A 15241-nucleotide genomic window follows, 5' to 3' on the forward strand; every position below is an offset into this window, starting at 1 on the left:
TCTTGGAGGTCAGCTTTTTCTTAATACATTGACAATGAATGCACAAGAAGTCTACTCATTGTGTATCCCCGTTGAAAAAAAACACACAATGTAAAGATGGCCGTAATGCAAACAATTGGGAACATACACTATGTCTCGAAGCCAGTATTGCAAAATTATAAACTGTCCCTTGACATGGATTTTACTTGAGGTAATTGCAACTTTCTACTCCTCGTAAATGTATGAAAACTATTTGGCATCTCTCTTTAGGTAATTTTTAAGATCAAATATTATTTATGGAATTTAGCTGCTGAACCGTGAAACGACTGTATTTAATTTCGCTATTGTCAGTACTGTACGTACTTTCTCTTGTACAAAGTTAACTCACCAGGCAGAGTCGCTGTCGGTGCCACGGTTGAGGACTCCACACAACCATATGCAGAAATAATTACTAAGAAACATGAGCCATCGTATTATATTCATACTCGTTAGAAGTAATTCTCACGTTGCACTGACAGCTGATGAGCATGAGTCTAAACACTGTCGTAATAGAGTCTGCAAAGTGCAATCAACAGGTGTATGCGGTGAGCCCTCGCGCCCGCCAATGGGCATTTTACAAGGGGCTGCCCTTTCTCTTGCTATAATTTTTGACAGAATGCTTTCTAACCGTATAGGCCTATAACCACCCCAAGAAGCATTCATGTTGGAATTTATCTTGGTATTCATCAAGAAATAAAAATGAGAAATCACTTGGAGATGGACGAAAACGAATTGTACTTACGACCTTTTACATTCGGATTTCGTATACCCAAGTCTCCAAATTGTTCGTTTACGTTTGTTTTCACATCGCGTACTTGCGTGAAAACGAAAATGTATAACGACGTCGCGAGGATTTACCTTCTTACAGTCGATGGTTTCATCCTAAAAGACATTTTTATTGTCTCCTGTATTGAAGTGTCAGTTTTCACCTAAAGATATCCACGTAGAATGATTTCATAAATTGTCATCTTTGACATAATTTTTGACAGGGATTTTCCAAGAGAGGTCAAATTGACCATGGGACCAAGTTTTCAATTTTAGGCATATGGACAAAGGTTGCCTCTGTGTGGATATTTGCCTTGCCTATACAGAAATGTGTTTTGCGAGTAAACACAATTCTAAACACTTTCTTGCTATTACCTCATGCACAAAATGTTTAGCACGAAAACATGTTTACAAACTGACAGTGACAGCAAGAAAGTGTTTGGAATTGTGTTGACTGGCTATACACATTTTGTCGGCCAGGCAAATATTCACACGGAGGCTATTTGTCTACCTTTGTCCCGATGCCTAAAATTGAAAACTTGGTCCCATGGTCAATTTGACCTCTCTTTGAAAATTACTTATAACTCTGTCAAAAAATATCAGATTTGGACGTTTCATTTTCAAGTGGAAAGGCGTATCTTTAAAACCATACCTATATTATCTATGTTGGTTACTCGTTCGACGTCTGACATTCCGTTGTGTTTTGTTTGCATTTTTTTGATACACACTGTATAGAAATATCTTTCAAGGCTATAAAGGCATTCAATAGGCCGACAGGTTGCCCAGCTGACCGTGCTATTAAATTAACCGCAATTTGACCAGCGATAATGGCCTCGTTCATTTGCAGTGTACAGGCCTAATGGCTCTACAAGACTTAGTGTGACGACGCTGGACAGAAAACTGACCACGTACTTTGACCGACGGTGGCCTTTTACTGCTGATGGCGGCGCACAGTGCACACAATCGGAGTCTAGTTGTAGTGAACCCTGCTGAGTGAGGCCGACGATCGAGAATACTAGACAAGGTATTGAACATTCGAACTGCCAATTTCAACTCCTATTGGTTTGGTTTCTGGGGAATAAGTTTGACAATCATTTCTCTTTGTTAACAAAGACCAGCCTTTCCTCTGAACCGAGTCCTTATAGTTAAAGGCACATTTATAACAGCCTTTGCATTTATCCCCAAAACGCTTACATGGATTCAAGAGCGTACTGGTACTAAGCACCCCGTGAAATTATTTCGTTTATAATTACACCTGGCCGTTGGAAATAAAAAAGTGCTATAGACAAAATCGTGCTTCATGCATGGTTTCGCATTGTTTTCTCGTAGTATAGAGGTATGCACTGAGCTGGTTCCGCATTGTTTTCTTGTGTAGTGTCCCAGGTGAAAATTCCAGTTGAAACCAGTTACAATTTCAACTGGTTTTAACTGTGATTAACTGGGATTAACTGGTGTCCAACTGGTACCTGTTCGATTCAACTGGTTTCAACTGTTAGCTCAACTGGATTCAGCAGAACCAGTTGAAACCAGTTGAACTTACCAGTTACCAACTGGCAATTCTTGTTGTTCCAACAGGAACCAGTTGAAACCAGTTGAAAAAAGAGTTCATCAACTGGCAATTCTTGTTGTGTCAACAGCCAGTTGAAACCTGTTGAAGAAACCATGGCAATGTTGTGCCATATCAATTAACTGGAACCAGTTGAAACCAGTGTTAAGAAACGTACCAGTTATCAACTGGCAATTCTTGTGGTGTTAATAGGAACCAGTTGAAACCAGTTGAATTAGCAACCAAACTGGTCACGGTAGTGGTATCCAAGTGTCAACATGTTCTGGACCAGTTGAAACCAGTTAACGTACCAGTTGCAGAAACCAGTGTCAACAGGAAATTTAAAACCAACAGCTATAGGGCCCGGACCATCAACAATTGAAACCAGTTGATGGAACCATATAAATGGAAAAAGTTATTACCAGCTGTTAATTATTTGCCATTTGCTCATGTTATATATATTTTTTTGCTTTGCGGTAGATGGTCGACGATCATTAATTGTTTTTCAGTTTTGCATGGAGCTTATAATTGAAAACTGAAGAGAAGAATTTCAATGGGAAATTGACTTAAGATTTTCAGTAGAAAACCAGCCAACACGATTCAAGACTGCACATCATGTTTGTCGCGGTTGCGGTTCAATAATATGATGGACTCTTCCCCCCCCCCCCCCCCCTATTGTACATGTACATTCCACACAACATATACTGTACATGTATATGACTTACACTGTCCAGTCTTGCGCAAGGTCACTTCATGCCCTTTGACACACGTACTGAGCTAGTGGTCAGCACACAGCATATACTGTACATGTAAATATGACCTTGCCTCAACCAGAAAAACCGTTAGGCCACATTGCGCTAGTCTGCATGCAGTTCAGTTCTACTACTCATTCAAAATGGTTAAAGACGGAGCAGGCACAAATGTACATCGTCTTCTCGAAAAAACACTGATTACATGACGATGTATTGTATTCAGTTCCAAATCCGCGTCCAAAAGCATCACACATGTCTGTAAACATACAGATTAGTCAGAGTTAATATTCCTGCAGCACCATGGTCTTTGCGGAATGGGGGATAGTTTGGACAGAACCTTTCGTCTGTTCGTTTCTGGAGCCCTGTTCTTTCAAACCTACAGTTTGTTGTAGGCCTTACTGGTAAGTTTGTACTGAATGTTTCAAATACCCAGCTTTTTTTAATTCGTATCCGTTGTACAGCATAGATTCTGTCACATTTGTACTACATTTTATGTTTGATATCATTATTTGCTTAACATGCTTAAGCTTTGTTTGTGATCAGCTGGCCATGCTGGTGAGAAAATCCAAGTATCGTACATTTTGTACAGTTACTAGCACGACTAGTCCTACATAATACTCAAAGCAATCACAATGAGGAATATATGAGTTTGGACTCCTGGTTAATTCTGTCGTATTCCCATAAAATGCAAGAAACAGCACACCTTTAATAATTTCAGGGATCAGGAAAGTATTGCATAAAGCAAGGTAAATGAAATATTGGTGGTATTAGGATACAAATTAATGCGGATCACAATTTTTTTCGGCATTGCAGAAGTTAATCAGGTTACTTTTAATAATGTTAAGACTGAACATATTAAAAGCAAAATCCTGCAAAGTGGTGGTTTCTGAAAAAAAAACAACTAGAGCTGTCTTATTCAGCCCAGACCATCTTTGTTCTTGAGGGTTTTTTGGAGGGTTTGCTTTTCTTACTTTTTAATTTGTCAATCGATACGTGAGGAGAGGAGTTTTGCAACAGAGACGGGTGCGACAGTGACGGGAAAAGGCTCAGGAGATACTGGAGAAGCACGTATATATAGGAACAATCTGCAGCAAATTAAGTGACTCGGAGTGTAATTGTTATAACCATTTGAAGCACGCGAACTGGATATCAAAACAGTGACGTTATTTCTGCAAGGCTTCAGTGTTACAGCTTTGATGTTTTTCATCTTTGATTCGATAAAACTTGACCAGTACATGAAAGTTCTGTGCTTCCCAGGACCTGTTTCCCCAGGTCTGTACATTTCTCCATTTTTTGTCAATATTATGATGATCTGAGACTGAATGTTAATTGCCCTGGATTTATCAAGCCATTGAAGTTTCCTGTAAATTTACTCACCGAGATATTGAGACGAGTTTCATAATTTCAACGAATAGGCTAGCTTTACTGTTTTAGCGTGGATTGTGGCCTAATTATGAAACGAGAGGCATTCAACTCAAACCAAAACCTTCCCTCTTTTATCCTCAACATTCAAATTTACATGTAAGTTGGATTGTGGAAAATCATCTAGCCATCAAAAAAATCTTGTAAAAATCAAGTGTAAAATAACTTCCCCCACCATCTTGATAGTTTTTCATGGTTCAAGACTTCTGCATCTATTTATTTGAAAAGCCAATTATAATATTTCATTGATTAAGATGATACACATTTTGTAAATAGTGTCAAATATATACAACGTACAGTATTTGCCAAAACATTTTGCTCCCCTTTGTCTCATTTGTAATATTTGTTTCCGGATAATCACTCTTTATTATCAATTGCAAAATATGTATCTGGATATATTCAACAAACTACATGTATTCGCCCTTGAAGCAACCCACGGATCTCAGCCCGCCTGTTCAAGACCATTTCAACCCGCTAACGACAGTTTGATGCCAACTACAGACCAATTCAAAACGACTTCACAGTTCCAAACCAGTTGGCAACAGGTCATGTCATTTGTGAACCAGTTGGAAACCAGTTGGAAACCATGTTCACCAGTTAAACCAGTTGGAAACCAGTTGAACCAGTTGGAAACTTCATACCAATTAAACCAGTTCATACCTGTTAACCAGTTGAAAACCAGGAACAGTTGCCCAGTTCATACCAGTTAAACTGATTTGGCACCAGTTGAAACCAGTTAGAAACCAGTTCAACCAGTGGCCCAGTTAGAAACCAGTTACACCAGTTTCCCAGTTCATACCAGTTTGAAACCAGTTAGAAACCAGTTAAACCAGTTGGATCAGTGCGCGACATCGCGTAGCTGCAATCGGCTCAGTGAGAACGTGCCTCGGATGCGGGATTCAGGCCCAATTCAAAACATGATTCAGCAACTTTTGATTTGAAATCGATATCCTAGAATGTCCTTTTTTTCTATCGAAAAAAACAGCTGAAGCTGAGCTGAAACTTCATCAGGTTAGTTGTTCAGCACCCTTCTTTTGATTTTGAGAACTTTTGTTTGTTTCAAAAGAACAAAATGCACAAATTACAATTGGACTGTACCTTTAAGGTTGCAGACCAGTAAATGAACTGCAATAGACCTCCGTGATAATTACGCACACTTCCACAAATGATGAACAATACAACTCTTCAAGGTGTTTAAGACACTCGTCAAATTAAAACTAATTTCATCACCATTTATTTTCCGTTCAAGTTTTGGGGGGTAAACTAATGACTGAGAAAACATTCCATCTAAAGATTATCACTCCTCAAAGTAGTCCTGAAGCCCATCGCCATTTTGAAAAATGATGCCCGCGCTCCATTGCAAAATAGACCGATTTTAGGGTCATATTTCATCCGAATTTTACAGGAACACCAGCTCAGTCCTGTTCACGGCTTCCAACCTTTTGTTTTGCAATCCCTCAAGTTTTTGGTGCTACCAGAGAAACTACCGCACGGCAGCGAGCTGGATACTCACCGGGATGACGTCACCTGGGCGCGTATCATTTTTACTTCCCGGAGACGCGGCGGATTCGACCAATGACGCGCTCCAATTTGATCATGAATATTTATGAGATGTAATAACAATTAATAACTCAGTGCTTCCAGGCATTGATATTTTCCTTGTCATAGTTTGTTATTCAGATGCAATACCAATTGCCCAATATTCTTCCACATTACCACCAGAACTATCCAGTTAAAAATATATTAATGTGTGAGGTGGTCGTAGAAAAATACAAGCTTTCAGCGTCGACTCACTCGGCGCGGTGTGCACAGTATGTACACGTACATTTGTGTTATGGTCCTGACTGCATAACATGCATTGTATCTTTACACCGTCCGATCAGATAGCGCTGTTTCCCTAATCCATAAAGATGTTATTAAAGACAGTGTTCATTATATCGATAATATCTTTAACCCCCTAAGCCTACCTGCATGTACAGTTCGGAAGGGATTTATGCGCGTTGAGTCTGAATATCGCTACAAGTTGAAAAGAGGCCATTTTCATACCAACGAAAACGTAATTGCATTCGGTGTGTTATCATCCCTTTTAAAGTCACAGAAGAGTGAAGATGTAAATGATAACACAGTTCCAATAGCCATAGCAAAACCACGGTTCACTGAGCAGTTGTGGTTAGTTTAATCGTGGCTGAATGCCAAACAGCATTAGACCCAAATAGTTTAGTTGATTTCAACATCTACTCAAAAAGTGACCAGGTAATTACACGCTGTTGCATGGTATTACCTGTTGGGTATCTTTTTTGTCTTTCATCGATTTATTTGGTCAGTTTCCAGAATGTCGTCACCAGAAAACGGACCTGTTAATAATTACGACCACGACAAGTATGGCTGGGTCATGGTGGCGGTAACGTTTCTCAATTGGGCCGTGATCATGGGTAACACCAAGGCGTTGGGCGTTCTCCTCATTCCAATCACCCACGACTTAGACAGCGAGCTCTGGCTTATCGGTTGGTTGGTAGTCTTGTACGGCCTAATGCTGAATTGTCTCGGTAAGTTGTTTTTGGAATTATTCCCATATCTGTGTTTTCTCAGTAAAAACAAAACAATATTTTCCCTGCTAAATTTGACTTTTTATGACATATTATCACTTTCTGATGGCTGATAGGTCATTTACGGGAAAAATGAGATATGGGAAGTTCTTTTTCCTGAATTTGAAACTAAGACTTTTTTAAACCGGGTTACTGTCCATGCTATGTCTATGTATTCGAAACTTGTGTCGTCCCTTTTGTTTGTTCGGCAGAGCTAGCATCACACTTCGGCTGGTCTAAACACTCATGCTAAATCCTCATTAATTTGCGTTTTTCGGTACGGGGTCTCATCCAAAAATTCAAACGACTTGCTGTACAATAATGAATGTTTGTGAGTGCAATGGTATTGGAAAGAATTCCATATCTGGACAAGCACTTGACACCCTGTACACAAACCCCATAAGACTGATCTGAAATGTGTTTTCTCAGTAAATGTTTCAATATTTTACCTACAAAATTTGACTGTTTAGGACATGTAATCGCTTTCTGATGGCTGATATTTCATGAGGTGACAGATGGAATGTTCCGTTCATAGAGGCGAAGCCGAATGTGAAACATTCATTATTTGTTTTATACAACGCCTGAATAAATCCTCGTCATCTGATTGGTCAGAGCCGCCAATAGTGTGACCGTGCAATGGAACTTCAAATCCTGAAGTGCTGGGTTGGGGCGAATATTTCAATGACACGTGATCAACAACTCACCAATCAGATGACGGGATTTTTTTTCCAGGCGTTGTATAGAAGCGCAAGATTTTATAAATAAATATAAAACACTAAACATTGTGGTCAAGGTGCTGTCATGGAAGCATTTTCATTGCAGCATTATAAAATTAAAAAGTGAGTCTTGTTGATTCAGCTGATTATAGCCAACAGTTTATCGATTTTCAACATTTGGATTTGACTTTCTCCATCCCAGGGCCTATTGTCGGAGCTCTGTGCCGTCTGCTGGGCGTCCGTCCGATGATGGTGTTTGGTGCAGTGCTTCTTACGTTGGGCATCATCTTGACGGCGATATCACCCAACGTTTTTGCAATGGCCATTTTCATTGTTGGGCTAGCAGGTAGTCAGTCTTATTGAGGTTTTGCATCCACGTGACCTTATCACGTGAACGGTAAAATATCCGCCATTTTACGTCCAGCGCGGCGCTCGATCGATCGTTCAGTACATGTACATTAACCGCCAAGATGAACAGAAAATGACAGGTGATCCGTCATTGATTTGTGTGTCTCAAACACCTTGGAGAGTTGGGAGCATATTTTCCCTGAATTTCGAGAGTGGGTTTATGTTCTCAGGCCATAAAACATAAACCCACTAGCTATGGCAGTTTATTTGCTAGTCTGCAACCGTAGGAGTCCAATGTGTGGGTGACCCGACTGACCTGTGACGTCAATTTTAGTTCCTTTGTGACATCAATGTTAAGAGAACCATTGACACCGAACACGGCATTGCATTGTACAATTGCCATTTCAAAATACAATATATTTTATACACTGCATACATCTCGTTGGTTTGATTATTATTCTTTGCTCCCTTTTTTGCATGTTGTAAACACAAATGATATATGTATAGACAAGTGAAATTTGAACGCGTGCCCACATTTTGTTATTTGTTTTACAATACACTGCAGCGTTTGTTCACAAGAGAAAGAGTAATAACAAATTATTTGGTGACGCTCTGGTTCTTTTGTTTACATACTTCACTTTTATCCGCCATTCAGTTTTGGGATTCAGAATGCACTCATTATAAATGCACGGACTAATAATGCATTCACCATACTGATGATGTTTTTGTATTGCGGATAGTTTGGTTCAGCTTTCTTTAAAACTATTTGTAATGTGATACATGTACTTCAGCATCGTGCCTTATTTAGGCTGACGTGCTAACTTATTGCCCAGTGCTGTGAGGTGTGGGTCAAACCATTCTCTGTTTCTGAACCTGAAAAAAAATGAGGGGAAATTGCAACGAGGTTAATGGACAAAATGCTGGCTAGCATATGTCGAATATAATAATATGTTTGGTGTTGAATTTCTAGTTTACCTCGGATATTATTGTGTTGTATCCCGTTGAGAATATGCCAGTTCGGTTTCTCGATGAAGAAGTCCAGGTCAAAGGTCAATCGGGATAAAATCGCTGACGCGATAATACGAATACGCGATGTTATATACGCGAACGCCCATTCCGCTGGTTGCGAGGGTCCAACATCGTTTCCATGGGTACGATCTTGCTGCGCCATCTATTCCATCTTGTAATGTCTACCCATTGCTCTCCATATATGTACACATGTGTATAGGCCTTTCTTTTGTTTGTAAACATTTGCGCCATTTTGTATGGGCTGCCGTAAGCGCATAAATTGAAGCCATGGTTAGCAAAATATTTTATTCAAAAAAATCCTCATAACGCCATCAACACATAATAAAAAGGCATATGTAGGAATCATTTTGTAGCTTTGTTGAAAATGATGTATTTTCAAGTATCAAATAATATTTTGGTGATCTGTAATAACTCTTCTTCATTTTTGCAGTGTTGAGCGTCGTTCGATTATCCCAAATGACCCGCGACCTATATCATTGTGCGCATGCGAATGTTGAAATACTGAAATGGCTTATTTTACAAGATCAATTGCCATTTTTAAGGGCGTTTTATTCCTGCCACATTTTGGTATTAAGGGCAAAGGTGCAATGTTATGTAGGCTTAAGGCAGAATATTTAGTGTTGCAGCAGTCTGGTTCCCAGACTCTGTTTTTTTTCTGACAAGGTCAGGGAACCAGACTAGTGTTGCACTGCAGCTGCTTCGGCACCAAATGTGCCAGAATGTTTGATTTTTACTTTGGAAATTTTTGTTTGTTTTTGGTGATTCATTGTTGTTGCAGAACATGAAAGTGAGTCAATGACAAACTTAATGCAGAAGTGAGCAAATGTTTGGGTTCATACTCTGAACAGAAGAGAACGTGCCTTATAATGACATCACAGCAACGGCGCCCTCAGATGTCATGAAAATCTTGGAACAGAAATGATTCAGAAAGTGCACTTTACCAAAATTGTAACCACAAAAAATTAAATTGTCTCTTAGTTAACGCACAGGCATGCACAGCTACTAACACTTCACAGACGTCCAAACACACTTTTCATCTAACAAGTGTGGCACAATTAGCTCTTGAGAAAAGGGCAACGCCGATGGCATATTATAGAACACTGTACTTTTGGTAAATTGTGGGGACATTTCCTCCTTCTGGATACCGTCCAACCACTACACAAAATACCACGTGACTATTACATTACTGCACATATTTTGCCTCCATTCACAAACTTTCATAATCTTTCCGAATTGGAACAAACATTTTCGTTAAGTATTACATTGATTGAACATTTCGATTTGGCAGTTACATTTTGTGGGAAACTTTTGGGACTTATTTTGGTCAGTTTTCCGGGACAGACATAGGCCTTTGCTAAATAAACGCGCACGTGCATCAATTGAAACAAAACTCGAGTTCCGAAGTCTTTCGTCAAGAGTGCATTTTATGACCACGGCATGGCATTTGGTCAATTTGTCAATAATTTTTGGTCAAATCTTTTTCGTCATTTTTCGGGAAAGACACATAGACAGACAAACCGACCGACCACCGAATGACATGCAGAAGCTCCTGCCATAGCTTTGAAACAGGGACTGGAAACAGGGATTTCGCCTTCCTGAAAAACGAAACTTTACGTTAAACTGAACAAAGATTATAACATTTTTATTTTATATTTATGTTACTTTCTTCTTTCTTTGCAGGGGTTGGGTCAGCCCTGATTTTGTTCGTTAGTTTCGCCGTGATGGCGTCATATTTCAAGAAGAAATACGCATTAGCTGTGGGACTCTCAACAATGGGGATTCCTGTTGGTGTGATGGCCTATGGGCCTGTAACCCAGATGCTTTTGGATACCTATGGCTGGAGAGGAACCATGCTTTTGCTGGGAGGTTTCTCGTTCCATCTAGTTGCGTGTAGTATGTTGGTGCGACGGAATGCTTCCTCTTCAGCAGCTACTGAACAGTACCAAGAAGTTACGCAAAGCGATGAAGAAGAAAATAGCCCGAGCGAAGATGGGAGAGTTCGTGGTACTAACCGAACAAACATCTCAAGTGAAACTCGTCAGACTGTCTCAGGAGGATGGGCGAGGGTTTGTTGCCAGAGCATCCACAAAGCTTTCGATTTCGCCGTTCTGACAGATATGCAGTTCATTTTGGTAGTGTCGTCGAGATGTGCACCTGCCTTTGCCTACAGCGGTGTCGTGGTGTACATGGTCTCGCACGGTCAGCTTCAAGGGCTGAGCGAAATGCAGGCGTCGTTTCTGCCTACTTCCTTCGGCTCAGGAAACATCATCGGCAAGTTGGTTATGCCCCTTCTGCAGCAGATGGGCATCAAGGTATCCATGACATTCTGGGCGTGTTTCGCGTCGTGTGTCGTGTGTGTATCGTTGCTCCTGGACGCCTTCGTCACACCGTTCATGGGCCAGATGGTGGTTACGGGCTTGCTCGGTGTAGGTTACGGTATATCAATTCAAGCAATGGACGTCATCGTTCGGTTCATCTTCACGGATGACCGATTGGTTAATGTACTGGGCTGGCAGGGCTTGTGTACTGGAATAGCTGCGGGTCTTGGAGGACTGGTCGCGGGTAAGCACAATGTGCTCTATCCCTTGACTTTATACAGTAGGCCTACTTGTTGACTTTTTGCTCCTATCAAACTGTTCCTAGGTGGGTCAAAGATCAGGTCTGTCAGTCAGTCAGGTCAGTCAGGTCAGTCAGGTCTGTCAGGTCAGTCAGGTCAAGAAGGTCAGTCAGTCAATCAGGTCAATCAGGTCAGTCAGGTCAATCCAGTGAGTCAGGTCGGTCAGTCTGGTCAGTCAGGTCAGTCGGGACATTCAGGTTAGTTAGGTGGGTCAGTCAGGTCAGTCAGGCCAGTCAGTCAGGTCAGTCAGGCCAGTCAGGCCAGTCAGGCCAGTCAGGTCAATCTGGTCTGTCGGGTCAGTCAAGTTAGATCGGTCAGTCCGGTCAGTTAGGTCAGTCAGGTCAGGTAGGTGGGTCAGTCGGGTCAGCCAGGTCAGTAAGTCAGTCAATCAGGTCAATGAGGTCAATCCAGGCAGTCAGGTCGGTCAGTCTGATCAGGAAAATCAGGTCAGTCAGAAACAGGACTGCAGGCTGTCCCTCTGGGACCATCCCAGAATTCAGTCCCATGAATAGTGCACCCAACTAAGCAGGTTAGACATTGACACTGAAATTGTTCCATTGTTTTTTTTAACAGGTTGGATTAACGAGTGGACCGGGAGTTTCAACATAGCTTTCTACTTGTATGGTGGAGTGACGTTGCTATCCATTCCACTGGTGCTCTTCCAAGATCTTTATGCTAAACGAAGGTCACTGTAAAAAAAAAAACACTGTCTCATATTATTCAATTTCAATTCAATTCAATTCAATTCAAGAAGCATTTATTTCATACTCCTTTAGAGAAATACATCAATAAATAAAAGATGTCTGGTATATAGCAAAATGGCGAATTCGATAAATATGTCACCAAAAATGTAATAAAAGTAAACTGCGTTATTAACAAGAGTAACACTTACAGCGTGTAACACTTACAGTGCTGATTTGGCTGAAATAGAAATTGAAACAAAGAGTTGAACGATTTATACTAATAGCTCAGATAAACTGGGCTCCACAAGCAACAACGACATTCGACTTGAAGTATTTTGTATCGTTGGACTAAGTGCTGCAACATCAGATTTTCCGTTTTGTTATGTTATTGAATTGTTACAGTGCTTCCAAATTTTCAATGGCCTCATTAATTTAACTAATTTATCATTTACAATTCTTTGACGACGACATTGTTTATAATCCATTTGATGTTTGATTTGTTGATAAATCACCAGTGTGATTTTTCAAGCCTGGAAAGGAAAAACGTGAATTCAAAATTGAATTTGCATTTCGAAACAAACGCGTCAGTGTGGAAAATTGATACCTTGGTTCATATTACCCAGGCAACACTGGAAATTAAGAATGAGAAACTAAAATGAAAATTGAAAATCTCCGAAATTGAAGATTGTCAAGAAGCATCAGATTGTCCATTTCGTCATGTTAGTGAATTCTTACAGTGCTACAAAACATCTCATTTTCAAAATAATTTGATTTCATTGATATTCGCAACACATAATCCATTTTACGTTTGATTTTTTTTAAAATAAATACTACGTTAGCAGTGTGATTTCTAAAAGCTTAGAAAGAAAATACGTGAATTCAAAATGAAATTCTAATTTAACAAAAATCTGTGTGGCCAATAGATGCAATGGTTCTCACTGCCCAGGCAACACTGGAAATTGAAAATGAGGAATTAAAATTAAAATCTGTGAAGTGAAAGAAAGCTATGTAAATAAGTAAAACCACCGGTTTTGGATCGACTACCATCAATGCAAATACTTTTTCAACATTAACGATGGTTCAAACAACAAACTATAAAAGATACTCTCTACATGATACCCTTCATTTCTAATTAATTAAGTATTCATAAATACCTCAGACAGTTTAGATAGTTCAAAATTCAAAACGCAACGCCCCAGGTGCGTTCTGCGCGACATCGCACAGAACATGCTACGCGCGCGTCAATCTCCTTAAAAGGGTTGTTTACATCTTACTCGCCAGCTGAACACTCCATTATTTTGCTAAAGGGATGTTTCAAAAGCATGAAGTGAACTTGTTGAACAAAATTGGGATTTTGTTAAGAAATTTTAACAAATTATTTGATTTTCTTTTACCGAAAGTTATTTATGAATGGGAATAAATATGTGCTCGGTCGGTATTTATCACTGTGTTTAAGAGTCTGGGTGCTGATAATTACCCTCGCCTCCGGCTCGGGTAAGTATCAGCACCCAGACTCTAAGTGGTCTTAAACAGAGTGATAAAAACTTCCGGAGCACACATTTATTCCCTTAATTAAATAAGTTTGTAAGCTTTACTCTTTTTTAAGAAGTCAGCCTTTGTGTTGCCATTTAAAAATGTAGCTGTGGTGCAGATCGTTTGCAGATAGTGGCAACGTGTTTCTCGCAAAATACATCATTCCAACCAGATTGTCTCGTTGCTGCACAATCTTCACCTTCCCTGCGATCATTAGGTTCACCATCCCTCCAGTTTCTGTACTCCACATCAGTAGTGCCATCCTGACACACCCATGTACCTGACACACACAGAATACATATGTCAGGTTTTATTTGGTTCGATTTTACTGTGAAGCTTTTAAGATATGAGAACCATGTTTGTTTGAAGTTTGAATGTTTATATTGTCATTTCTTTCGTCACCAAAAGAAGAGAAAACAATGTTCAGTATGAATTTCTTTGAAAGTAGAATTCATTCATTGCTAAAGTCTTAAAGCGATATAAGTTGACAAACCTTCAACTTGCTGATCATTGCAGTCGATCCAAAACCGGTGGATCAGGTTCTTCAGAGGGAAGTCAGTTTCCTCCTGAGACTGTGGCATGACCAAGACACTTCCCATCTTGATGCACTCCTGTTTTGCCTCAGCCCATGGTAGATTCTCGCTGAGTTGCTTGTAGCATTTGCCACCCCACTGGCTCCAAGCAGGAGGACACGCCCCTCTAATGGAGGCTCCACACCTCTCATTACCATTTAATATATAACTCGTATAGAGTTATATGCACTGAGCTGGTTCCGCATTGTTTTCTCGTATAGAGTTATATGCACTGAGCTGGTTCCGCATTGTTTTCTCGTATAGAGTTATACGCACTGAGCTGGTTCCGCATTGTTTTCTCGTATAGAGTTATACGCACTGAGCTGGTTCCGCATTGTTTTCTCGTATAGAGTTATATGCACTGAGCTGGTTCCGCATTGTTTTCTCGTATAGAGTTATATGCACTGAGCTGGTTCCGCATTGTTTTCTCGTATAGAGTTATATGCACTGAGCTGGTTCCGCATTGTTTTCTCGTATAGAGTTATATGCACTGAGCTGGTTCCGCATTGTTTTCTCGTATAGAGTTATATGCACTGAGCTGGTTCCGCATTGTTTTCTCGTATAGAGTTATATGCACTGAGCTGGTTCCGCATTGTTTTCTCGTATAGAGTTATATGCACTGAGCTGGTTCCGCATTGTTTTCTCGTATAGAGTT

The 15241-nt window shown here is 40.2% G+C and overlaps 1 protein-coding gene across 3 annotated transcripts; it reads left to right on the forward strand.

The window, feature by feature from the left end:
- The first annotated feature begins 1535 nt into the window (after window positions 1-1535).
- Window positions 1536-13696, forward strand: LOC119728483 (monocarboxylate transporter 14-like). Of its 3 annotated transcripts, none has more exons than XM_038200742.1 (5): window positions 1536-1807; window positions 6835-7049; window positions 8007-8150; window positions 10862-11743; window positions 12372-13696. In XM_038200742.1, the coding sequence occupies exons 2-5, from the start codon at window positions 6836-6838 to the stop codon at window positions 12491-12493; spliced, it is 1362 nt and encodes a 453-aa protein (XP_038056670.1). In that variant the 5' UTR covers window positions 1536-1807; window position 6835; the 3' UTR covers window positions 12494-13696. The 3 variants fall into 3 exon arrangements, with proteins under 3 accessions (XP_038056670.1, XP_038056667.1, XP_038056669.1); XM_038200739.1 differs by having other exon boundaries at window positions 1537-1807; window positions 6828-7049; XM_038200741.1 differs by lacking the exon at window positions 1536-1807 and adding an exon at window positions 3027-3482 and having other exon boundaries at window positions 6828-7049.
- Window positions 13697-15241: the final 1545 nt, after the last annotated feature.

The sequence above is a fragment of the Patiria miniata genome, unplaced genomic scaffold (assembly GCF_015706575.1).
Source record: "Patiria miniata isolate m_02_andy unplaced genomic scaffold, ASM1570657v1 HiC_scaffold_20, whole genome shotgun sequence".
NCBI lineage: Eukaryota > Metazoa > Echinodermata > Asteroidea > Valvatida > Asterinidae > Patiria > Patiria miniata.

Bases quoted from the DNA above. Each gene is read 5' to 3' on its own strand.
- LOC119728483 (XM_038200742.1), top strand. From the start codon at position 6,836: ATGTCGTCACCAGAAAACGGACCTGTTAATAATTACGACCACGACAAG. The intron at 7,050-8,006 runs GTAAGTTGTTTT...TCTCCATCCCAG, and splicing joins CCTAATGCTGAATTGTCTCG to GGCCTATTGTCGGAGCTCTG. The intron at 11,744-12,371 runs GTAAGCACAATG...TTTTTTTAACAG, and splicing joins TCTTGGAGGACTGGTCGCGG to GTTGGATTAACGAGTGGACC.